At 43.3% G+C, this 26756-nt stretch overlaps 1 protein-coding gene across 3 annotated transcripts in view; it reads left to right on the top strand.

Annotated features, from left to right (window-relative positions):
• The window catches only part of MOB3B (MOB kinase activator 3B), a 138045-nt gene extending 123699 nt beyond the window's left edge, over nucleotides 1–14346 (top strand). For all 3 annotated transcript variants that reach the window (XM_032783908.2, XM_032783907.2, XM_032783909.1), the window contains one exon: nucleotides 12060–14346. In XM_032783908.2, the coding sequence (XP_032639799.1) occupies nucleotides 12060–12089 (30 nt within the window). In that variant the 3' untranslated portion in view covers nucleotides 12090–14346. The remainder of the gene's footprint in view (nucleotides 1–12059) is intronic.
• The last annotated feature ends 12410 nt before the right edge of the window (nucleotides 14347–26756 follow it).

The raw sequence follows: 26756 nt of genomic DNA, 5'->3' as shown, positions 1-26756 counted from the left end.
TTACACTGATGTAACTTCACTGGCATCATTGGAGTTACTCTTGATTTGCATTGGTGTAAGTGATAGCAGACTTTGGCTCTCTGCTTGACTTTTCCTCCTGATGTGGCTTCTGCTTCTCCTCCTCCCTCAGGAAATCTGTGCTTTCTCCCGGAAGTCATTTCTTACAAGTATTTTATTTTATGAGAACAAAAAGTAATAAAATGGGACATAGATGAAGCAAATTAAAGCAAGATATTTTCTAAATGTCTACTTACCATATGTATTAAAAACAGTTTGTCATTAAAAGATACAGCGACACATTCAGTCTTAGTGTAAGCGATTGCTACTCCAGTAGAATCAGTGGAGTTGTGTTAATGGAATGAATCCAGTGGAGCTGGTACCATCTCATGCTAGGACTAAATTTGTCCCCCAGTGATGAAATATAAAATGTCCTTATCTGCTCCATTATATTCAGTATTAAAACTACCATTGATTTCAAAACAGACAGAGGCTTCAATAAGTTTTCACTTAACTGTTGATGCAATTAAAAATAAGCATCTAAAATTGCTGAAAGAGAGTGTTTTTTTTTTCATTTTTCTATAGAAAACTCTATTCACTGAATACAAGTCTAAGAATTTGAGTAGACAAAGCAAAGAGTAAGGTGATGGCTTTTTATTACATTAACCTAATCAGAATATCTGTATGTCCTGTTGATTTACAGTAAGCAATGCTATATATTACATCAAAAAACTTGCACTATACTGGGCAGCATTAAGGTTTCACAGTTGCACACAGTGCAACAATTTTTATAGTGGGGGTGCTGAGAGCCACTGAACCAAAGTGTAAACTATCTATATAAATCACTTCAAGCCAGAGGGTGCAGTAGCACCCCCAGCACCTATAGTTGCGCACTTTTACGTCAGGAAGTTCCACGGTTCAGACTGAGTAACTTGGCCTTATCTCCGTCCCTTGTGTGTGATGATGCAGGGCCAAATTTTATTCATATTTCCACTGATGTGAATGCAGAGTATTTCTTTTGTAGTCAGTGTCATTACCTTTAGATTTACACAGGTATAACTTAGAGTGAAGTCTAGCCTCACTGTTTTTGAAGTACATGATCATTTCTCAAATAACGCTAATATAACATCATGCACTATTGTGTTTTCCTTTGTAAAGTGCGCTTTGTCCGATGCATGTTAATTAGCGTTAATTGGTAGACTTTTCGGAGGAGCAACCAGAGATTTGAACAGGCAGGGGAACTGAAGAGATGTTCTCTCCAAGTCTTCCAGCACGGTTGCAGCACCTAGACAGGAAGCAGGAATTGCTGTTGTTCATGCCATAACTTGTTCTGTGGGCAGAGTATTTCAGTCTCCAGTGCTGTCAGGCCAACATCTTCCTTACACTAAAAAACCCAACCCCACATAAAGTGTAGTTCTTTCCCCAAACACTGTAGAAATGGACGTCTGTGTTCGCATAGGGTTTTATGTTTGTATTTGCAGGTTTTGCATATGCCAGTTAAACAATGTATTGAGGGAACCGGCAGCCCAATGAAGTCATGATCAGGATTCACGATACTGTGTCAGTATTTCTCCATGTGTCTTTGTCTGTTCAACTGCACTTTTGATGCCAGCCCCTGTTTGTTAGGGAGTATTAATTAGAGAGGTATTCTGGGCAAACAACGCACATTAAACACTAAGATTTGTCTTCGCCCATTGTTGGCTTACCCATGGCATGACTAGCGTGACCCCCAGATTGCAGCAGTGCATAGCAAGTACCACTTTGCTTTTATATCACACAACACTGTTGTCGCTGAGCCTGAGCCACAAGCAGCTATTGTTACTATCCAGTTTACAGCAAACAGTTCATCCTTTCATAGAACAATTGGCCGTTTTGCTCTGTGTTTATCTATGTAACATAAAATGTTTATTCATCATGCAGCTTACTGACAGACTGCTCCTATTCAGAAATCCTAAAAATATATCTCCTCCGTTGATCTGAAATTTGCACCAGCAAGCTTTTTGGGGATGTTTTGTTTTTGTTTTAAAAAAAGAGCAGTCCCAGCCAGTGAAGTTAGTTACATTTGTCCAGCTACACTGAACTGAAAGGTATATTGGTTAAAACCAATGATTAAACAAGATTGTCATCCTGGGGAATTTTCAAACTTAGCTTAAAATATAAATCCATTTATAATGCATTAGCTTTTTTGATCATCTTTGGCATTCTTATTGAAGTTCGTGCTGAAACAAGAATTTGTACCTTCCCAATCCACGGTCTCTCTTTTATTGTACTGCATCCCACTGTGAAGTAATGGTACTGCATATATACCAGGGATGGTCATCTCAAGAACAATAGACTGAGCGATCAAAAAAACAGAAATATTATTGCACTGCCAGTGCAGCAGTAGGGGAATCTGGCCTGCAGGATGAGAAAACCACTTCATTTCAGTCAAGCCACTGTGTTCTCATTATCCAAATTCTTTGTATCTATCCTATCCCCTCTCTCTGTATATTTTGATTTTATAAAACCATCACCATGGTATCTCCATGTCCTCACTTAGATCCTCCCTGAAGACTCATTCCTCCTGCTCTGCCCACAAGAAGTGAGTCAACAATAACATTAACATACTAGTTTTAAAACATCCTCTTCATTCCCTCTTCTGGACTTTCCACTGTGTCCTGTACTCTCTCTGCTTTGTTTAGCCTGTAAGCTGTTTGCGGAGAGACAGCATGAATTTTGGGGTTGTATGAGTCGAAGTACATCGTTGGTGCTTGATGATGATAAATGATGTGTACAAACTGTCTTCATTCCATAACCTGTCTCAGAAATATCCTCTGTACCTTTTGGCCCAGAACAATCTCAAACCAAGATCTGCTGACACAGTCAGCCAAGAGGATATGAGCACCATCATTGCTAGGAGGCGTTGGCGATGGATTGACCATGTGCTTCAGATGGAAATTGATTCCATCACCAGAGTAGCAATAAGATGGACACCTGAAGGCAAGCGAAAACGAGGCCACCCGAAAACAACATGGCAAAGAGCTGTGGAAGTCGAGCTGAAAAACCGGGGGCACAGTTGAGGAACCATTGAAAGACTTGGTAGAAACAGACAGGAGTGGAGGAGCTTCATCACTGCCCTAGCTGCCACCAATGTAATGGGAACATGATGATGGTGATGAATGATGATCAATAATTTACAATCAACAACTTCAAACTCTAAAATCTGTTCAAGAAACTGGCAACTTTTCTCTACCTCCTTCCCTGATGAATAAAATTTTGGTCATTCAGATAAAAAGGAAACAGAATCTGAAGTGCCCTAGTTAGGGGTATGCCAACCCAACACCCTGCTAGTTATTTTTGAAAAACTGAAATCTTGATTCCTTGGCCCTTCTCTAATGTACCTTTGTCTCCCACAAAATTGGGTACCTCTGCTGGATGGAATGCACCATTCACAGGCTGATCATTTCAGATTGGTCCGCTAAAGACCTATCACTTCTTTTTAGAACAAATTTGCTATGTATTTGAATGTACAGTTACACACCTAATTTGCATACATAATCATAGTACTCTGGCATGCAAATATTTTAATTGTGTGTGCAACTGGCTAATAATGGTTATTTGACTGCAATTGGGCATATAAATTAGACATCCACTTTTGCACTTGTAATTTGTTAAGTCAGGCACGTATGCTATAATGTTACTATGCAAGCTTACAATACTGACCTCTCAAAAGTGTTCCTCTTAGTGCCTGTTGCATATAGTGGATATAAGTCCTAATACTAATACAAAAGTGGAAGAATAGAATATTGTTAGTCTGAAATACTACCCAAGAAAATATAAATGACTAGGTGTTTTTATGTGTAAATTTTGCTTTTTCATTCATGTGTGTTCCAGTGCCAGACTCCTTGCTGTTAACTCAGCTGTTCTTCTTTTTGGAAGAATCTCTTTCTTAAAAATCTTTTTCAGATAGAGCTCATCATATTGACCAGTATTTTATTTTACATGTTGTCAAAGTGACCAGAGAATTTGACAGTTACAAATTTTCTCCATCCCATGTAAAAAATAAAAAAAAATTAGCATTCTAGGACTTGTGTGGCTGACAAATTTTACTCTCAGCTGTGATGAACAGAAAAGGCCAGGCTCGAGCCACAGAATGGTGCCAGAATTTTCAAAATTGTCATATTCCACATACATATTTTATTGATTATTGTTAGCGCATCAGATGGTTAGATTGCTCAGTGTCCAAATATGTAATGGTAAGGACAGGAAACATCAAGAATGTTCCTGTTGATGATCTCCTTTGTCTAATTAAACCAGGCCAGGTTTTGGGTGGTACAGTTTGTGAGTTTGATAATGTTTTGGACAAACTGCCGAGCTAACTTGTCTTAAGCTGTGACGCAGTTTGTCTCTTTCTTGTGGGTGCATAAATATATGTTTCAGTTTCTTGTGGGGAGTGTACTAAATAGGTCCTGCCTTAAAGCTTGCTTCATTAACATTTGAATAGCAGACTGCTATGGAACTTGTCCTTTAAAATGAATCCACGTTTCACAAATTGTTAAAAAATAAATACATCTGCTTCAAAGGCAATCATTAAGACATGATAAAAGCGAGAGTTACAATTTCCCAGTCAAATAAAGATAAACTAGAGGCAGTAGGAATCAGTAGGAAACATTAGACAAATCTGCAGGGATTTTATTCCTCCAAATACATGAAATGCTGAGGAGCTTGAAAAGGGCACAGTCATATTAAAAATAGCACCTCTGGGGCAGCAGAAAACCCAGATCCAGCCCTGATTCCACTGGCGGATTGCAGCTCCACATCTCTAATCAGCAGGTACTGCTACAACATATGCGGTGCAGTGGTGAATTTTGCGGTGCTGATGCCTCAGGACTCCCGCAACGAGTTTTTGGCTCTGGTGAAGTAGAGGAAGCTCATTTTGTGAGCTTTGTTACAAGCCGCACTGAATGGAGTGGATGCGGCTACCTGCATGATGGCTATGGGCATAGCCCTGGCTCCAGGTCTCAGGCCTGCTGTGTGAAGTCCAACAGACTATTCTAAATCTCTCATTCGAGGGTTGGGCTCTCTTTTCTGAGAAAACAGACAAAAGGCTGCATAGCCTAGAGAACTCAAAAGCCGCTGTCAAATCATTGGGCCCCATATTCCCGCTACGTGGTGGAAGCATTTTAGACCATAACCTCCCCTGCGCTGCTACCAGCAGAACTGTCAGGATGGTTCCCAGAGAAGGAACAGGAGTGGCAGGAAAAGGCCATACCCATCATCAGACCAGGGCTCTGGCCAATCCAAGCCACCTTTTGGCCTGAAACAGGCCTTTTGAAGGTGCAGTTGAGGATGGTGCAGCAGAACAAAAACTGGATCTATCCTGCCTTAATCTTTTTGTCCCGACTGTCCCTTTTCTGCTGTGCTTGGTCCCATATTACTTCGGATCACTGGGTGCGCCGTGCGATAGAGAGGGAATAATCCGTCCAATTCTGTGCCTTCCCACCCTTCCACCCCCTTTCCCTGTCCCTCTTCAGGGATTCCTCTCACAAGCAACTCCTTATTCAGGAGGTACACTTGCCCCTTTCGCTAGGGCAGTGGAAGAGGCTCCTTAGGAGCAGAAGGGCAATGGTTTTTATTCTTGCTTTTCCAAATACCAAAAGCCAAAGGTAGGCTAAGGCCCATCCTAGACCTGCAAGAACTCAACAAGTTCATGAAGAAGCTCAGTTTCCATGTGGTCTCTTTAGCCTCTATGATCCCTTCAGTGGATCCAGGAGATTGGTATGCCGCCCTCAACTTGAAGGACGCATACTTTCACATAACAATAACTCAGTTTCATAGATAATACCTCAGGTTTGTGGTAAACAACACCCACTGCCAGTTCGCAGTCCTCCTGTTCAGCCTGTCACTGGCACCTAAAGTATTCACCAAGTGCATGGCAGTCATGGCCGCGGTCCTGCGCAAGAGCAGGTACAGGTGTTCCCGTACCTTGATGACTGGCTGATGAAGGGCCAATCCAGGACTGAAGTAAAGATGCAGGTTGCCTTCATAAGAGCTTCTTTCAGCAAACTGGGCCTACTACTGAATGAGGGGAAATCAACGCTGTCCCTGGTTCAGAGGATAGAATTTGTAGGGGCGGTACTGTACTCAACACAGACCAGAGCATTCCTTCCTGAAGCAAGATTTCGAGCCCTGGGCAACATTATTTGAGGTTTCTGACAGTTCCCCACCACCTCAGCATGGAACTACCTGAAACTTCTAGGACACGTGGCAGCTCGTACCTATGTGGTACAGACTTTGACCTCTTCAGTCATGGCTCGTGTCAATGTGGCTGGCATCAGTATATCGGCCAGCTGAGGACAGTTTGCATAGGATTGTAACCCTGCCTCACCCGGTACTCAACTCCCTCCTGTGGAGGCTTGACCTGCAGGTAGTATGTGAAATGGTCCCTTTCACCAGCCCCCAGCCATCCCTCTCACTAGTGACAGACATGTCAGATTTGGACTGGGGGGCACATTTGGGAGACCTCAGAACACAAGGCCTCAGGTCTCAGGTGGCTCTCGCTCTACACATCAATGTCAAAGAACTGAGAGCGGTGCACTTGGCATGCCAAACTTTCCAAGCCCACCTAGCAGAAAGATGTATATCAGTCCTGACAGACAACATCAAGGCGATGTTCTATATCAACAAACGGGTGCACGCTCCTCTCCCCTGTGTTAGGAAGCCCTCATACTATGGGACTTCTGTGAAGAGAATGCGATACACCTGCAAGCATCATACCTTCCTGGAATACAGAACGAGTTGGCAGACCATCTCAGCAGGTTGTTCCACGGCCGCGAGTGGTCCCATCACCTGGATGTTATGAACTCAGTCTTCCATCATTTGGGTTTGCCAACACTCCAGCGGCAGACAAAAGAGGCTGCACTCTCTGGATGTCTGCAGCGCGCTAACCTTCTACGTCAAGAGAATGAAACCATTCTGAAACTCAGTCCAGTTATTTGTAGCAGACAGAATGAAAGGTCTTCCTGTCTCTTCTCAATGGATTTCGTTGTGGATCACGTGCTGCATCCAGGAGTGCTACAGCCTGGCAGAGGTGCCTGTTCCTTTGATCACTGCGCATGCCACTAGGCACAGGCTTCATCAACAGCATTTCTGACTCAGGTTCTCACCCAGGAAAACTGCAGGGTGGCAACATGGTCCTCCATCCACACTTTCGCCATGCACTATGCAATCACCTAGCAAGCCAAAGCGATGCTCCAATCAGTAGATGACTCCAACCCCACCTCCTGAACTTGGGCTTGTGAGTCACCTGATTGGAATGGGCATGAACAAGCACTCGAAGAAGAAAAACGGTTACTCACCGAACAATACGTCTCAAAGAACAACAGTTACGAAGTGAGTCACCGTTTTTTCCTGTGCCCTTTCCTCCCTTCCCTCCATAGCACCTCTATGTTGGGGGAGCCATAGTTGTCTCTTACTGTCCTTTCCAGAGCCAGGGCAGTTATCAAAGGACGGTGAAGAGGAGCAGTTTGGCCCCATGATTTAACCAGCAGCTGTAGCATCATGTAAGGGGAAAACATGGCCAAGCCACCTCTGTGTTGGTGCTTGTCAGTAGACACCCTGGGTCTGACATGATTGCGAAATTACAGGGGGAGTAAATGAGGATTTGAATCTCTGCAGGAGTCCCAGTGTTTCTGAAGGGGATTATTTTTTAATTGTTTTTCCTGTGAGATTTTATAGCATTTGCCATCTTTTTTTAATCATCCCTGACACTTAGTTTCCCGTTAGCTTCGTTCTAAGACAGAAACATAGATCTATGCCTCCATCAAGTACCCAGATTGAGCTAAAATCTCAATTATCATTTTGTAAATTTTCCATGCATCATTGAGATTACAGAGGCATTATCTCCTGCACTTACATGGGATTTTTCCATTGACCTAAATGGAACCGGGCTTTGGCTTTATATTTCTTAGTGCCTACCAGAGTTGGTGAGACAGTTTGTTGTGTTAAAACGGTGGTTTTTAATCTGTGGTCCATGGACCCCTGGGAATCCACAATCTATGTCTAAGGAGTCTGCAAAAGGTTGCCATTTTCATAGGACTGTGGCTTTCAGCCTGTTGTCCGCAGACCCCTGGGGGTTCACAGACTCTGTCTAAGATTTCCGAAGGCGTCTGCACTGCCATTTTAAATTTTGTAGGTGTCCATAAATGAATAAAGATTTAAAACCACTGTGTTAAAATAGCTGAAGGAAGGATAATCATTTTGCTTTTTTGAAGACAGTGCTGTGAATTTGACAAGAAAAAGCTGACTGCTGTGGAAAGCATGAAAAACAAAAGGCTTTAATTGTTTCCACATTTTATAATGGAATACTCCACATTGCTCCTACAAGAAGTCATCTCTAGTCACATTCCTTTTGTGCAGCCCTTCCTCCCAAAAAACATCCCCATCAAAAATGTGACTGAGGAGAACATATTTTGCCGCCTAAAGAATAATTTTTGTTGCTATTGTAGAAACCATTTCCTGGTTATTTTTCTTCCCTATTGAAAATTTCCCTTAAGGGAAACAACTAGAAATAGGAAATAAGGTTCCCCCTTTTTCTCACGTGCAGACAGACAGACAGACAGACACACACACACAAAAGTTCACACTCAGCCCATCTAAAGAAAATAATTTGTATTTTCAATTTGTTGCTATCACTCCGAGGTCAGTTGAAGTCAATAGAACCTGTACCTATGCATAGGATGGAATTTAGCCCTGCTTGTCTCTTTGAACATTTCTCTGTTGTTAACTTCCTGGGGACAGTGTGTGTCCATTTAGAAACAGCTTCTTCTCTGCTTCAGCAATGGTGATATTGTCAGCCTGAGTGTCGTTTACTGAATCTCTGACTCCCACAAACATTTCCAACTCCAAAGCCAAACAGGTGTTGGAACAGAAGGCCATTTAACTAGGAGTGTGAAGCAAGGATGGAACTGCAGAGCAGCTTGCAGCAACACAGCCAAGTGGAGGATGGAGGAAAGGCACAGGATGGATGGGACCATGAAACTAATTATGCAGCCAGACAAAACCCTACATATTTTATGATACAAGATGAGATATTTTTTTCATTAATGTAGAGGAAAAATTCTGCCTCAGCAAAAACCTGAGACCTCGTAATGCAGGCTTACACTCCATGAATACTTTAGAGATGAAGCATTCATAGTTGTGCTTTGCAAATGCTACATTTCAGGCATTACTATGGAGAGTGTTTTAAAAACCTTCAGTAGATGCACTGTGCATAAATTCCATATCTCACAGGGTCCCCTTGCTGCCTGTTGAGCTGTTTCTAATGATCCTCTCGCTATGGTATCTGAGCTCTGGTTTTTCTTGAGTAGGGAACAGGAAGTTTGTGTTTCAAATTGTTGCTTTTTCTGCTCATTACTGATCTGGGCGGGAAGAGTTTGCCGCCCTCTGATCCTGCAAAATTGGCAGATTTACTAACACCACTTCTCTGTTTCTGCAAAACTACTTTCTTGTCTTCCTAAAAAATGTAGACTGTTGGCTGACTCCTCTAGTAGCTGTGTGGAAGCAGTGGCAGAAGGATGAGTGTCTGTCTGCCTGTCCATGTATCAGGCTTACAGAGAGCCCATTGCTATGGTATCTAGGCTCCAAATACATAAATTAAGCATCTGCAGCTATTAACACTGCTTCAGGAAGCATCAACAGTTTGCTAACGGGGGAAACACCATCAAGGCTGGCTGAAGCCAGCATGAAGACATTGATGTTGCACCAATAAGCTGCTAAGAAGTTGTTTGATAGTCTGTTTTGCCTCAGTGCGTGTGGGTGAATTTCTAAATATGAAAGATTTTCAAAAGATGATGATGTACAATTGGAAAAACTAAGTTCTAGAATTTACTCTGCTAGTTTAATGTCAATGTGTTTGGCTCCACTCAGTGGAGATGACTCAGAATGCAAAGTGGCCTGGAAGGGCCTGTAGCAGCACTGAACCACTTGAATGTCCATTCATTATTTTAACAGCATTGTCTGGAAAAACCAAGTTTTGTGAACTGATGGCTCTTCCTAGTAGACTTCTGAGAGTTAGCAAAGCTGATCTGTATTTTCAATGACTTTTGACTGTCCCCACCAAGAATTGGTGCTTTGTGATCCCTTAAGATAAATAAATAAATAAATAAAACCCTGATGTTGCAGAATTCCCCTCAGGCCCTAAAATCTGTTCTTTCAGGAAACAATGTGCAGCAGGAGAGCGTGAGATAAATATGCTATAAATTACTTTTGATTGTGTGTTTGCTGGTAGAAATTTCTGTTGACCTTCCAAGGTAGTAAGATTACAGGGATCACACTTGTGTGTGAGAAAGCAAACAGCTGTGTAGTGAATTGTATTGAATGTGGCTTTTTAGTTTTCATTGTTCTGGAGGAAAAACCCGTGGATTAGAGAGAGTTGAAAAATTGCAGTTTTTTTCATGAAGATATTCATGAATCATGCATCCTGTTTTTATAACCACTTCTAATATCGATAGCAAAACAGCTGACTCCATTCTTACTCTCTGCTTGTTACGATTTGCTTTTAAGCAGCCTTGAATGACAGCATTCCATATTTTATGCAGTGTAGTTGTAGCTGTGTCAGTCCCAGGATATTAGAGACAAAAGATGGGTGAGGTAATATCTTTTATTGGACCAGTTTCTGTACTGTTACTTTTATCGTCCAACATTTTGATTCAGAGCAACATATCGGATATTATAGAAATTCCGAAACAAGCTGATGTAGAAGCCAATTACAGATGTGGAAGGCATAAAATCTGTGCAGTGCTACAGAACAAAGAAGCATCCTGAAGGAATGAGCTATAAAGTACAAGATGAATTTTCAGTTACAGGATTGCCAGGAAACCCTTTATTTTGGGAAGTAATCAGCATACTTTAGCACACATGAACACTTAGATCCCTGGTTAAATATGTATAAACCAATCATATTGTGAGTCATTAAAAACTGCTGGCCGGTGTGGATAGCTAGTGATATGAGCCTCAGCTTTGGAACACTGGCCACTTCTCTGGCCACTTGAGTTCAGATCTAAGTAGTGTTAGCTCAGTCCTTGATATTTCAGAGGTAGATTAGTTCATTTATTAATGTATGTACTATGATTTAGCTGTGTAATAAAAAATACCTGTGATTACACATGGAATTTTTTTTGGATGCAACCTTATAATCTGAGATCCTGTGTGCTCTGTATTGACGCTGAAGATCTGCAGCAAATTTAGTGGGTAATAGTTTGTCTTTCACCATAATTTTCTTCTCACTGTACTTTGTTATATCAGTTGACTGCCATCCTCCACCTGGCTGCATTTCACTAGGTAATGCTGCACCTTGCAAACATTACTTAGTACTTACTGTCATGAGTAGTAACCCCACTATAATCAGTGTCCTTGCAGCACACTGCATAGATGTTAGTATGTTGAAATCAATGAGACTATTCGTAGAAGTAATAGCTATCCCTGGTAACAAGAGTTTGCAGGATAGAATTGATGCTCAGTGGTCCTTCAGGAGGAAGGGTGCCATCTAAATGTAAAATATTCTTCTTCTGATATATGGAATAGAATTAGAGGTATTTCCACACCACAGCCATGTACCAGAATACTATTAAAGTCCAGATCCAAACTTCATCAGAACACTGCTGGAGTTTGGGAAATTTCCCAGATCCAGTTCTGAATCCAAACTATTCCTCTTGCCTTCAAATTCAGTGACAAATTGGAATCCCATTTCTTACATTAACTTAAAATGCTTCCAGCGTGATAGCTGAAGAGGACTTTTGCAGGTGATTTATCTTCTTTATGTAGGACACAGTGCCATTTAGCTGGCATAGTTAGGGAATTAAGATAGTATTAAAGATGTTAGAAATGATAAAATATTTTATGCTGATAGCCAATTACGTGCACTGTCCTTGAAGATAACAAAGAATAGCACAGACACGTGACGTATGAAGCTACACGGCTGTTTCTGGTGTGGTGAAATGTGCAAATAATAAATGTGCAGAAGCTGTGAGCATATTGTAAAACCAGCAACCTTTTGATTTTTAATTCCTTCTTTTGTTTTACAGAAAGAGATGACAACCAGGATGTGTCACTAAAGAGCCACTTGTCAAACAGAAGAGAAATCCAGTTTCCTCCTTATTGCAAAGCTAGAGGTCATGAGAGACCTCCTGGGCTGAACCTGCCTATTAATTCCCAGGGGTGGGAAAGTCAAGGACAGAAGATTATGTTCACAGATGCTTCTCAACATTATGTGTGCTCTTAACCCTGAAGATGCTGCTAGAAGTCTCCTCTGAATGATGTGGATTACCAAGTGAGAGAGAATTATTTTGGAATTTTTTTCTGGTTCTTGAATTATTGAGGAGGAATTCTTCAGTCACAATGACATTCCATGTTCCTGCTGTTCAAGCTTTACTGGAACTCAGGTTTTTAGGCTGGCCTGCATATTTGTAATTTTGAAATGAACCTGTATTGTTAGTTGAAAAAATTTTGTATACTTTGATTTTGTGTATTTTGTTTTCCAACTTCAGCACAATATTAAGAATTCTGGAACTTCAGCAAGATTTTCAGATGGAGCCTTCCGTGTCCGCACAGGACTTTAGATGCCAGCCAAGGTTTGTGGGTAAATATTCCAAAATTCCGCTGAGCCTCAACATCCATAGGAACACAGCTGCTTTCCTCAGCAGATCTGGCAGTGTGTACATTGCTTGTTGTCTTAGTTCAACTCTCAGTCAGGTGACGATGGGCCAGATTCTGATCTCAGCTACATCAGTGTAAACCCAGAGTAATGTCAGTGATTTCAGTGGAGTTGCCCTGGGTCTTACACTAGTGTGACTGACCGCACAGTCTGGCCCAGTATCTGTACAAAGAAGGGTGGTGGTAATTAGAGTTAAATGAAATGCCCTATGTACCAGTGACCACAGAGGTTTGGTGCTTGCATGTAATTTTAGCTCTGTCCTATTTCTTTTTCGTCTCCACCTCGTTCTTTCCAAGGTGAAGATATTCCGTTTGGGGGGAGGAAAGGGGTTGTAAATTAACGAAGACTATTAGGGAGAAGGTGAGGTCAAAACCATAATACATGACTGCATTGTCTGTAAATAGTGTCTAGTAAGTCGGGCTGTCTTCCACACTACAAAGATATAGTCAAGTTCCCAGTATACAGTCTAATTTAAATCAGTGACCTCAACATCTGGCCTAAGGTATTCATCGTAAACGCATTAACTTCTGTACAATGTGCCTGGTGCCATGGTGATGAGCCCATTGGAAATATTTGTAATAGTATTTACTGAGAGAAGGTCTCTAGAGACACATTTTAACAAGTGGAAAATATATAGAATAGTCCCATATATTCTGTGCCTTCTAAGGAATTTGGCATGGACCTTTTGTTCAATAATAAAGATGATTCTTTCAGATCATGTGCTGATTCCTGCTGCCCCTAAGCATCTATTTCTACCAAAGTGATTTTAACAGTCTCTGCTTCTTCTGAGGTAGTATTGGAAGCAAACTTCATAGAGTATCCAGTGATGGAGTACTAGTGATGATATATGATAGACTGAAATATAGCAGACACTAAAGAATAACAACAAACATCTGAGCTCATATTGTTGCACATAATGATAATGTCTTATTCCCCTGCTTGATTTAATAGGCTCTGCAGCAGAGGTGCAGAAGTCAATGATCCTATGCAGGGACAAAGGGTTTGATCTATGACAATTCAGTGTTGCTAAGTTGGAAGGTTTTACATATCTTTAGAATTATGCAAATAGCATTAACCCTTGCCTTCAAGGAATGTTCAACTTTCAGTTTGTTACATTGAACTAAAGTACTCCTTCCTCTTTCACTGCTCTTTTGCAATCAAGCTACCTCCTGAATGCACTACAGAGACTATGTTACACGTGATCTTCTTAACATTCATTTGGCTGGTGCTTACACACTGCATAATTGTGGAACTCATTGCCACAAGATATCACTGAGGCCAAGAGCTTAGTAGGATTGTTTAATAAAATAGTGATATGGTTAGAGAGAATATTAATAATTATCCATCACATGATTTCTTGTACCTTCCTCTGAAGCATCTAATTCTAGCCACTGTCAGAGACAGAACTGCTGGTCTGGTGTGGCATATCCTGTATTGTTAATTTCTAGCATTTCGAAGGGTTAAGACAAATGATGGTTCACTACCAATATTCCACAGCTTTGCCATATGCAATGAAAGTTTATATAAAGAAGATGTGAATCTGTGGAATCTTTAGGTAAAAAAATCAAACCGTGACTAGATAAAATTGAAAAGCCTAATATTTTATCTCCAAAGTCATTTTTATTCTACCTTTCACTAAAGCCACTTACTATATACTGTCTGGGGGCTGGTCTACACTACGGGGTAAAATCGATTTTAGATACGCAATTTCAGCTACGTGAATAACGTAGCTGAAGTCGAATATCTAAAATCGATTTACTCACCCGTCCTCACCGCGCGGGATCAATGTCCGCGGCTCGTCATGTCGATTCCGGAACTCCGTTGGGGTTGGTGGAGTTCCGGAATCGATATAAGCGCGCTCAGGGATCGATATATCCCGTCTAGATTAGACACGATATATCGATCCCCGAGCAATTGATTTTAACGCGCCGATACGGCGCGTAATCTAGACGTGGCCTTAATCTAATTAACATAGTGCAATTCTAAAATGTGCAGGAATTTGTTCCCTGTTGTTTTGATTAACTTTTTTTGTGATTGTGATAATGTCACTGAATTTGAAAAACTGTTTTTTAATTTTTTTTGTTTTGTTTTTACATTAGGTCCCAGTTCAGTTTAATAACTATTGTGCTCTCCCTAATGGCTGTTATAGATTCTGCACCAGAGAGAGACCCCAGAGACGACATGGCTGTTTCAGCCAGAATTCCTATTGGGTGGCACTAGGAGAGTCCATTGCAAAACAGGAGCAGTACCAGCTATTGAAAGGTGTAGTGCGTGCTTGCCGCCTACACTGGCCCATGTAGAAAAGGGATGCAGACATAGACCCACACTTGGCCCATTCTGTTTGGGCACAGTTCTGCTGCTGCTAATACTATCCTTAATCTTATCCTTGTGCTGAGGGAACACCAGGACCGGATTGTGCCTGACCCTTGTACAGGGATACAAGAGGTAAGGAACGGCTCTTTCAGTTCCCTTCTCTTTGTTCTCATGCGCAAGGCTAAGCACATTTTGGCTCAAAGCGCAATTGTGAAATGGGCATCTCACAGCAGCCCAAGTAAGTTTGTTGTTATAAAAAATCCGTTCAAATCTTCATTCCTAAAGCAAACAATGCTAGGAAATAATGAAATGTAGGTTACTGCACGACCATTTTGGATGTACACCTCTACCCCGATATAACGCTGTCCTCGGGAGCCGAAAACTCTTAACTGTGTTATCGGTGAAACTGTTATATCGAACTTGCTTTGATCCGCCAGAGTGCTCAGCCCTTCCCCTCGCCCCCCAGAGCACTGCTTTAACCACATTATATCCAAATTTGTGTTACATCAGGTCACGTTATATCAGGGTAGAGGTGTACCTGTCATTTCTGGGGTTTGACTTGGCGGATTATTTCCCAACAAGAGTCCTTTATATGTTTCTGCAGATAGTATAAGTGTTTAATTCAGCACTGGCCTGGGTGCCTCAAACAATGTGGCATGGCTCATTTTCCTCCCTCCCTATCTCTGTTGTGATGTTTAACAGCCCAACAGTAGCAAAGGGTGAAGTGTGGAGTATTGTCAGACTTATGAGTTTTAAATTAATCCCTGCATTAGAGAGCAGAGTCAGGGTGCTGTAAACATTAGTCCAGGAGATTCTAATTTCACCCTTGATAATCCACCCAGTGTCAGAGATAAATATTATCTTATTTCAGTTGTTAATCACAGGCCCTGTTTTACACAGACTCATCGGCATACTTAACAAGAAAGTAGCTAAAACTTCAGTGGATGTAAATCTAACTAATCCACTTAACCTAAGAGGGGAAGTCCACCCACTAGACTTCACTGATCGGCAGAATTCTTAATGGTCTTCTGGGCTCAACTTCAAATATGTGTGCTTCTGTTCTTTTGCCATTAACTCCCTAAATACTTGAACCAGGTTTTAGCCATTGTGTCTTCTGTTTCTTGCCTTCCAAAAAGGATTAACCTTTATTCCAGTGTTTACCTTATCTTAATGCTAAAGATAACAGGCAGTTTTAGGGGAATCCAACAAGAGAAACCTGCTTTTGTTGGTCAAGCGTATTGCTAGCTTTACGCCAGGATTTGGGATGCTGTTGTGTGACCAAAACACACAGTGATGAGGAATTTTGGAAAGGGCTTTTCTTTTGGGTGTAATACATGCACTACTCTTTGACACATAGAATGACAATGGGGCCAAATGCTAAGGTCCTCCCTTGGTTCTTACTCCAGGAAAAGTCCTATTGACCTTCAGTGGGAGTTTTGCCTTAGTGACAGCTAAGAGCCAAATCATGTGCTCCCATGGGAAGGCTAAGAAACTGCACATGGGAAACTGAGTTTCCTTCCAAGTTATCCCATGGTAGGCAGGAAGACTTGCACAATGTGGGACATACGGCTGTCCTGACCCGGGGATACCTTAAGATCTGTGGGGTGAGCCCACGGGGATTTACAAAGAGCTAGTACGTTCATGCAAAGCCCCAGTGCCCACATATTGTCATGATTATCGTATATGGGGAAATTCCTCTGGGTTTGGAGGATGCTGCTGCCATGGATTTCTTCCCCAGCTCCACCAAGCTATGTCTCCCAAACCAAACAGCCTCCATTCCTGCCATTTGACAACATTTAGCTCCAAGAGCTTGGTTTTTGTTCCTTTCATTCGCTCAATAAAGGAAAAGAAGGTGAAGGCTGTGAGTAAGAACTACAGAATTGGATCAAATGTGTATAACATAGGAATATGTCTGCTGCCACATACAGTGCTTTAGGAATGGGATTATGGAGCAGGTATCACACAGCACTAGCAAGCTGTCAGTAATGGGGCAGTGCGTATATCAGAAGGAAGAATGGGATTTTCCTGCAGGTTCCAAAGGCAAAATAAACCAAGATTGGCCTCCGAATCACTAATGATACCTTGTAGTTTTGTTAATGTAAATTTGGTATGATCTAATTTATCTTTGTGTTTCTTAATGAGAGAGAGAGAGGCAGGCAATGGTATTTGGAAGTTAACCAAACAAGGTTAGAGCTTTGAAATGGGGAGATTGTTTGTTTGTTTCTTTTCTGTGTAACAGATTTTCCTGTTTTTAAATGGATATATTATAATAAAGTTTTATAACAGAATATTCTCCCTGGGAAGAAATGAATTCGTTATCTGAGCTTATGTGTGTGCCTGTGTGTGCATTTGTGGTTCACCCCCACACACACAGGGTACGTCTAGACTACCCACCGTATCGGCGGGTAGCGATCGATTTCTCGGGGATCGATATATCGTGTCTCATGTAGACGTGATATATCGATCACCGAACGCGCTCCTGTCGACTCCGGAACTCCACCAGTGCGAATGGTGGTAGCGGAATCGACAGGAGGAGCCGCGGACGTCGATCCCATGCCATGAAGACGAGAGGTAAATCGATCTAAGATACTTCGACTTCAGCTACGCTGTTCATGTAGCTGAAGTTGCGTATCTTAGATCGATTCCCCCACCTTCCCAGCATACACCAACCCACACACACTAAATAGATAAGAGAATTTTTTGTTTCATAATTTTTAGGGGAAATGCTTTTTTCTAACAAATGATTTGAATATACTGTTCCTTTTTTCCTTCCATGCACCAGTGCTGTTCAACATGTTAATTTTTTTAGCAATGTCCAAGAAATTTTTAGACTATTTTAGTTCTGTTTGTGATTAAATGAAGGGTTCAGCTGTATGAAAAGCAAGACCGACAGTAACTGTTAAAGTCATATAACAAAAAACCGGATAAAATGGAAGACTACTTGTCAAATCAATCCTAGTTTGTGAACCTGAGGAATTCAAACATCACAAATAAAAGATACGTAACCCTGCTTACATGGCCTATAATTGTTTTGTGTGTAACTCTTTTTGGCAAGAAATGCGCACATCATTTTCATACTGCAAGATACAATCCATCAAGATCACAGGAATGAGAGACGGAAAAGACCTGTTAGATAACTGTGTCAGTCCCACTGCATATAGGCCCCTGTGAACGGACACAACACTTGCAACAGTGGGTTGGATTCTTCTCCCACTGAAAACAATAGCCAGCCTCTCATTGACTGCAGTGGGAGCTGAACAGTAGGCCTTACTCAAGCAAGTAGTCCCACAGGATTATGGATTGTATTGTCACTTTGTGATCTGCCCAGTGGAAGGGGCCCAGATCCTCAAAGGTAGTTAGGTACTTAACTCTCATTGAAATCAATGCGAATTAGGCACCTAAATAAGTATCTTTGAGGATTGTGCCTCAGTCTCCCTGCTGCTTTGGAGAAGTCTCCTAGGCTTTTTTTATATATATACCGCACCCACAATACTTCCCTTGAAGTGCCAGAAAAGCTATGCCTGCTGGTGCGTTGAGCAACACAGCGCAGGCTGTGCCCAGTTCCCGCATTGCTCACAGCTACTCATGGTTTGGGTAGCCATGGTAAGGGGATGGTTTATACTTATTTGCTCCCTTGTGTTAACGTGAGCTGGGCCATTTTGCCTTGTGTGACTACAGTTTTACAAAGATCAGGCCGCAAATCTTGCTCGCTTTAGTCACGCAAGCATTGACTTGGGTTGGGATTCAACATGTGAGTAAGATGAAAAAGATTGACCCTGGATTTGAATGAAAAAAGACAGAAAGATGTAGAGGGGTGGGGGAAACAGCTACTTGCATGTTAAGAAATATAGACCAGATTGATTCTGAAAACCAAACCAAACCATTGTAACAGAAGTTTCCCTCTATAACAACATTAGCCCTTATATTGTACTTTGATTAAGGACCATTAGCTGAATGGATAGTGAAGAATAGTCATGAACAAGTTTCAGGTTGTCTGCCAAAATAATCCACAGAGCAGGGCCAGTGTTAAACTCGCTGAAGCACAGGGCAGAAAACCGAAGCCTGAGCCCCGCTGCCCAGGACTGAAGCCGAAGCCTGAACAATTTACCTTTATAGGGCCCCCTGCTTGCCACCCCCTAATACCAGCCTCAGCTTTTAATCTACAGGATATACAGAAAAACAGTTGTTGTGGCACAGGTGGGCTGTGGAATTATTATAGCCTGTTGCACGGGCCTCAGAAAGAAAAAGGTTGAGAACTGCTGCCGACGGATACAGTTTGAAAAGGTAAATTATACTTCTGTGTCTAAAGATTCCATTGTAGCAATGTCTGTAGCAGAAGGAAATCTGCTCAGTACTGGAACCACAAAAAGCAATTCTCTGCATAACCACTAGACAAACACACAGTCAATCCAGAGCAACAAATGGAGGTAGATATGTTAGAGGAATATGGTACCAGGAAGGATAAACATCAAGGAACAGGTGCTCAGCTGCTGCAAATGGAGCCATGTCCACAGTTGAGATTTACACCCTGTAAACATAAGTACATTTCATGGATGACTTACATTGCAGTGGAAATTCTCTGCACTGTATTTATCAATACAAATGGAGGAAAATCCCTTTGTATGTCAATATTAGGTACCCTCTGCATCACTTATACTACACAATCTGATGTAGAAAGTGGGCATAGCAAACTGGAGCAATCTGGTTTGAGAGCAAGAGAATACTTCCTGGGTTTTCACATGATTAGGGAAAATCAAATGCTGTCTCCCAAGAGCTGAATTAATGAAGCAGGTTATTATACACTTCCAAACTTCCTGTAATAGCGTACGGGGCTTGGAAATAAACTGAAATGTTTGGATTGCTGGCTAGCGTAAACGTGCATTTCCTTTTGTGATTCCTAGTGGAGAGGAGTCTGTGCTTTGTGCTTTCTTTAGAAGATCGTCTGTATTTGAGTTATTTGATCTTGAAATTTTTAAGAAAAGGGAATCATAGGTTTTGCACCTGAATGGAAACCTTACTCACTTCGGGCAGAGCCTCAGCTGAGGTAAATGGTCACAGCTGCAAATGGAGCTGTGATAGTTAACACCAGCTGAGGATCTGCTCCTGTGGTTTCGCACAGTGAAATCCTGAAGTGGGATTTCAGTGATGCACAGGCCTAGGATGGAATCCACAAAGGTGCACTGGTGCTTAAGTCCCATTTTTAGGTACCATTGTGAGCTACAAAACTCCTGCTCGAATGTCACCTAACATGGTAGGTTCCTAAGCTCAGTTTGACACCACTGTTTTCCCTCGGCATACACGCTGCAGGCTTGCTGCAGGTGTCTATCTCCTGTCTGAGAATGCGTGTTGCTAGGTGTCTGGGTGCCTGTCTCTTGCCTAAGCCCCAGAATATTTCACAAACCAGAAAAGATAAGTGCACAGCCAAGCTGTGTGCAGGGGCAGGGACCCGGTCCAGCAGGTGGGCTCTGGCCACAATTACCAGCTTGGGGCCCTCAGGCAAGTTCACACAAAACAAGGGTGGGAGGACCTCCCTTATAATCTTTATCCTAGTGCAGAGGTTTCCACACTGAGGTGTATTCCCCACAATGAGGTTGTTGGAGGGGAGTGCAAGAATCTGACAGGGCCCCACTGAAGGGCTGGGGTAAGGAGCAGACTGTCCAGCAGGGGAAGTGGATAGGGCTCTGTGCAGGCAGTCTTGGTGTGGGGATCAGGCTCCCAACCTTACTCTTCCCCCTTCCTAGCCACAGCTACCAATGAGCAGTTACCCCCCCTCTCCTGGGGAGGATGTTCTCGGGAACTCTGCGAGTGGAGTCAGAGTCCCCTCCTAATTCCAGCCCTTCAGCGCAGCCCTAGGGCATGGAGCCCCGGCCACTGCCCTTGCCAGACAGCTCATGGAGGGGAAGAAAATGGGACTGTGCCAAAGGGCCGGGATTAGGAAGGGGCTGTGTCTGGCAGCGGTCCAATACTTATGGGGTGTAGCTTTCTGCTCCTCTCCTGACCCTGCTCCTTCAGCACCACCCTGTTTGCTTCTCCTGCACAGGCAGTCGAGACTGCTCAACCGCTGCAGGGAGCAGAAGGCTTCCTCAACTGCCACATGGTGAGTTCCCCCCACACTCACCATGGGTACTGCACAGCCCCTCTTGGCCCTGATGTGTACTTGGCACCCCAGATCCCATGAAGCTGGCATGCATCTGACATGACTCTCTGAAGGGCAACTGAGGAAAAAAAAAAGTTTGGGAATCTCGGGTCAAGTGGATAGGTTACTCAGCCACGGATATGAGAGACAAATGGTTCAACTGGCCCTTCCATCTTCAAATCCCTCCTCTGTCCTCAGAAGGATCAGCCACCCCTCAGGCAAGTGTCCTAATCACTATGCTATAGTCAGTCTAACGCTTTCTGTGGCCTAATTAATATTTAAGGGTTCCCAAACCCCTACTAAACATGTTTCTTCTGCTGTAAATGAAATATCGGGGGGTCGAGGGCAAGTGTTAATCAAAAAAATGGGTGTTATAAGTCAAGGTTCTTAGGACTTGAGCCTTTAGGAACTGATGAATGAATAGGGCTGATCCAAAAATACTAATTATTATCTCCCTGCCAGCACAAGTGGCCAGGCAGCAGAGACAGAGGGAAAGAATATTCCCCAACCCTGCAATAAGTGTAGATTATTGTAGGATTTGCACAGTGGTAGGTCCTCTGGTCCTACCCTCTACTCCAGCTTTCACCTGTGCACTAATGAGCAGGGTGCTCTGTAAGAGGAACTGCACCATTTCCACTAGTGGGGAGGAGGAGGCTCTTCTTTCACCCACTCTTCAAGTGAAAGATTTGCAGGCCATGTTTAATTGCTGTACAGGATTGAGCCCATATTCTGCTAAAGTTTTGGGATCTTAGTTCTTTTACAAATAAAAGATTTGTGCTTTGTAAGCCCCGGTGCACGAATGACACTCAGCAAACGCACGGGGCAGGGGGAATTAACTGTAAATCTGCAGCAGGGGGAGGGGGGAACCTGGATAAAAAGCTAAGGTTTATCATCCACTTACTGTAATTGCAAGTAGTGATTAAAAATCCATCTAATCTTATTCTCTTTAGCCGTGTGCTATTATATATAGCTAGAACTACGTGTGTGTCAGAATAGCAAGCAAGCTGTTTACAAAGAACCATCCTATTTCACTTTATATTTCTATACAAAGTAAAGTGTATCTATTGCTGTGTGTGTCTATTGGTGGCAGACACAAGTGAGGGAAAGAGGACAGACTCACTTTTGAGTTTCAGATTCATTCAGACTTTCTTCTCAGGACCAGCTGAACTGTCTCCATCGATATGCACAAGAAAGCAGCTGGCCCTTCCGTTTGCGTACATATTGTGTCCCTCATTGCCATGCTCTCTTTTGGCCTTCTCTGCATTCTGAAGGGGATCTCCTTTGGGCTCTTCACCTGGTGGTACATCGTTGGCGCTTCTTCCATTGTCGCTGCTGCCTTCACCTCCTTCCGCATCTATGAAGTCTGCATCCTGGAGGTGTGCCAAGAGACTGCCTCAGAGCTCAGCCCACACCCGTGAACAGGATCACACAGGAGAGAGAGGCAGCACAACCTATAGGTGTCTCCATCCAGGGATTCCTCCCACAGCACATCTCACTCCAGCAGGGAAGAGCAATGAGACAGCTAGTCCAAGAACTGTGGCTTTTCAATATGCTTTATCTGCAAATATTGAGAAAAATCAACATCATTTGTGGTGCATGAGACCATTTGACATGAACCTGCAGGGTTGAACACTTGAGTCATTACTGTGGCTCCATCTTAAAGTCCAGAGAAGCAAAAGAATGGGGACATCAGGTACAGCAGTAGCACTTGGTGGAATTTGGGGTAGGAGTGAGTTTGATTCTCTACTATCTCTTCCGTTGCAGAACCCTTTATACTACTAAAAACTGAGTGTGAGACACTACTAGTCAGCTATAGGATCATTTTACACCAGCTTTGCACTGATTTGAAAGATTGCACAGGATGCAAGGCAATGGTGAATCAGGTCCTTAATTTTTCCTTTGTTTGCAGCGAAAAGACAGTTACTCACCTTTGTAACTGTTTGTTCTTCAAGATGTGTTGCTCATATCCATTCCAATTAGGTGTACGAGCGTCGCGTGCACGATCATCAGAAGATTTTTACCCTAGCAACACTCAGGTCAGCTGAGGCACCCCCTAGAGTGGAGCCTTTATGGCACTGGATATATACCCCAATCGACCCCGTGCCCCCTCAGTTCCTTCTTGCTGGCTACTCCAACAGTGGGGAAGGAGGACGGATTTAGAATGGATATGAGCAACACATCTCAAAGAACAATAGTTACAAAGGTGAGTAACCGTCTTTTCTTCTTCAAGTGCTTGCTCATATCGATTCCAATGAGGTGACTCTCAAGCCTTACCTAGGTGGGTCGGAGTGAGACGTTGCAGAATGGAGAACCACTGAGCCAAATGCCACTTCACCGCTTGAGTGTTGGACAATCACGTAGTGGGAAGCAAAGGTATGCACCGATGACCAGGTTGCTGCCCTACATATCTCCTGTATGAGTATATAAGCCAGGAAGGCGGAGGAGGAAGCTTGAGCCTGGGTGGAGTGGGCAGTAAGGTGCGTAGTTGGCACACCAGCCAAGTCATAGCACGCACGGATGCAAGATGTGATCCAGAACAAGATGCACTGTGTGGAGACCAGGAGGCCCTTCATCCGGTCTGCCACAGCTACGAACAGCTGGATTGTCATTCTAAAAGGTTTTGTTTGTTCGATGTAAAAGGAGAGGGCCCTGCGAACATCTAGAGAGTGCAGCTGATGTTCTTGTTGAGAAGTGTGCGGCTTCGGATAGAAGACCGGAAGGAAGATGTCTTGGTTGACATGGAAGGCAGACACCACCTTAGGAAGGAAGGCAGGGTGCGGATGCAGCTGTACCTTGTCCTTATGAAACACCGTATACAGTGGGTCCGATGTAAGGGCTCTAAGCTCTGACACACGTCTCGCCAAGGTGATCGCGATGAGGAAATCTGTTTTCCAGGAAAGGTACAGGAGCGAGCAAGTGGCCTTCTGCTTGAACGGGACACCCATGAGTCTGGATAGGACCAGGTTGAGGTCCCACATAGGGGTTGGATGCTGAATTTGGGGGTAAAGATGTTCCAGTCCCTTGAGGAACCTGCTGACCATGGGATTGGAGAAGACCGAGTGCCCAGGTGGAAGGCCAAAATTGCTGCTAGGTGTACTCTGGTTGATGAAACTGCTAGGCCCTGCTGTTTCAAGGACAAGAGAGAGTCTAAAATGGTAGGTACTGGCACCTCCAGAGGGGCAGCATTGCTCCGAGCACACCAGCAGGAGAAACGCTTCCACTTGGCCAAATACGTGGACCTAGTAGAGGGCTTTCTGCTACCCAAAAGTACCTGCTGCACCAAGCGGGAGCAACGTAGCTCAGACTGAGTTATCACTTCAAACAGGAGTCGTGGGAGTCTCCCGTAGGCATTGGCTTAAGGCAGGCCAAGCACGGTTTGAAACCCGGAGCCTAGACATGAGCCCGGGTACCGGGAGGGAGGGAAGGGGAGAAGCCACTTACCCCCCAATTACTATTACTATTACAACACTAATAACAATAACAACTATTAACTACAACTAGAAACTAATAACAACTACTCTATAAAAACTATCTACAACTATAAAGGAGCTAGAAACTAGGGAAGTGGAGATCAACTAAGCCGGGCTCCACAGTTCCAACCACCATCATGAGTGGTAAGAAGGAACTGAGAGGGCGCTAGGTCAGCTGGGGCATATATCTGGAGCCATAAGGGCGCCACTCCAGGGGGCGCCTCAGCCAACCCACCGAGTGTTGCTAGGGGAAAAATCTTCCCAAGGTCGTGCACATGGCACGTACACACCTAATTGGAAACGATATGAGCAACACATCTCGAAGAAGAACCTGTGTTCTGGAAGACATGGACTGTATCTCATTTCCTGAACCTCAAGCTAGTAAAAGGCGAAAGACTAAATTTTATTTTAGACATTTAATTTAAGCAAGTTTGCTTTTCAGCTTTAAAACTTGTACAGATGTCTACAGGGAAAGTGAAGGATGCAGTAAGGACTGAAAGAGTTACAGCTGATGAAGGTCTCTAATAAAGTGAATTTCCAAAAGGCACTGGATTTATGTTTTATTACAACAATCTGTAACGCGCTAATCCCACCTTTTTGTCCTATGACAGCAGATGTGTTAACTTCCCTTCACCTTGAATAATTTCTTACAATGTGTTTGTCTATTACAGCTATCCCCCTATTCCATTTTGTTTCTTACAGCTGTCCCCATACTCCATTTTGTTCTTGTTCTCCTCCTGTGGCTGCACCTCCCTGGCTGTTAAGTTGTTTACCAGGGCCACTGCCCTTCTCAAAGGGAGAGCCACTTGTGCTAAGTGGGACCACTGCCCTGTTCAAAGGGTTAGTCCTGTTATCACCTTGTTAAACCTGGGCTCGGTGTAGGGTAGGCAATGTCCAGAGCTGCAAAACCTATTCTGTTTTTAAGATCCTGGGCATGAGTCATAGGCCTCATGTGCTTTTTAGTCACCTATTGCACAGGACTCTGCCCAGACTTGTCTCTGTGCTCACCTACAGATTTTCCCTTCCTTCTCTCCTCCCCTGTATCAAGAGGAGCCAATCAAAAGGACTGGCGGGAAACTGCCTGAGTTTGCTTAAAAACAGACATTTTTGAGAAACTAACAGCAGAAAGGTTCCTGCAATTGCTGCCTGGTCTGATCGAGCAGGGGTTACTGGGGGTCCGCTTCTCCACTCTCCGTTTTATTTTTGCGCAACCTCCATTTTTTGAAAAAAAACGCCACGAAGACGAATTGCGCGCTGGAGAGATCTCTGATTATTGAGACGTACCTTACCTTCTATGTTCTGCTGCTTTTGGCCTCTGCTGCTTCCTTGTGGGCTGGTAAGAATCCCTCTGTGAAACCTCTATACTTTTATTATTATTATATTTAGCTGCCTGGCTCTGTCCTTCCCCACACACAGACTCAAGCTCAAACCTTGGTCTGTGTCTTAAAACCTCTCCTAAACTCCACGCACTGTTGTGCTAATAAATGTTGTTGCCGCTGCTAAGCTCTGGCTCACTGTGGGCCTTTGCCTCGGGGCTCTCTGCTTCCAGATGTACCCAGCTGCTGCACACCACCCGCTTGGCTTCCCTTGGGAGCTGATCCTGGGCACATACACCTCCCTCTGTAATCCTTCCCGCATAGCAATAAGGTGCACATTGGTGTTTGTTTTTAGTTTAATTAAGTATAGTGTTTGTTAAGATTATAGAGCTATTGTACAGTTTCAACCATGCCTTGTTATAGTTGCTGTTTTGTTGCTCCGGATAAGTATTCTGTGTATTAGTATTTGCTTAGAATTGTAGTTTGTTGTTTTGCTAGTCTTTGAAGATAGATAAGGTTTTTGTTGTTCTCCTCTGTATAACTTGTCTGTTTTTCCCCCGCCCATCCCCCAGCTCTTGTGTGCTTCTCCGTGTCTCCTGTTACAACTCCTTGCTGCCTGCCCCCCGCCTGCATCCCTCCATCGAACTTCACCCACCCTTTGCTGCTTTTTTTCCCTGCATCTGCACCTCTTCTCCGAACTTCCAACTCCCTCTTGCTTCCCCCTCCCCGCGCGTCTGCAATCACCCTCCAACATTCCCAAACCCCTTGCTGCTTCCCCCCTGTGAAACTTCCCAAACCACTTTGCCGCTTTTTCTTTGTTTGGTGGCTAGCTT

The sequence above is a fragment of the Chelonoidis abingdonii genome, chromosome 6, assembly GCF_003597395.2.
Source record: "Chelonoidis abingdonii isolate Lonesome George chromosome 6, CheloAbing_2.0, whole genome shotgun sequence".
NCBI classification, from domain to species: domain Eukaryota; kingdom Metazoa; phylum Chordata; order Testudines; family Testudinidae; genus Chelonoidis; species Chelonoidis abingdonii.
This window is presented reverse-complemented; position numbering and strand designations above follow the sequence as displayed.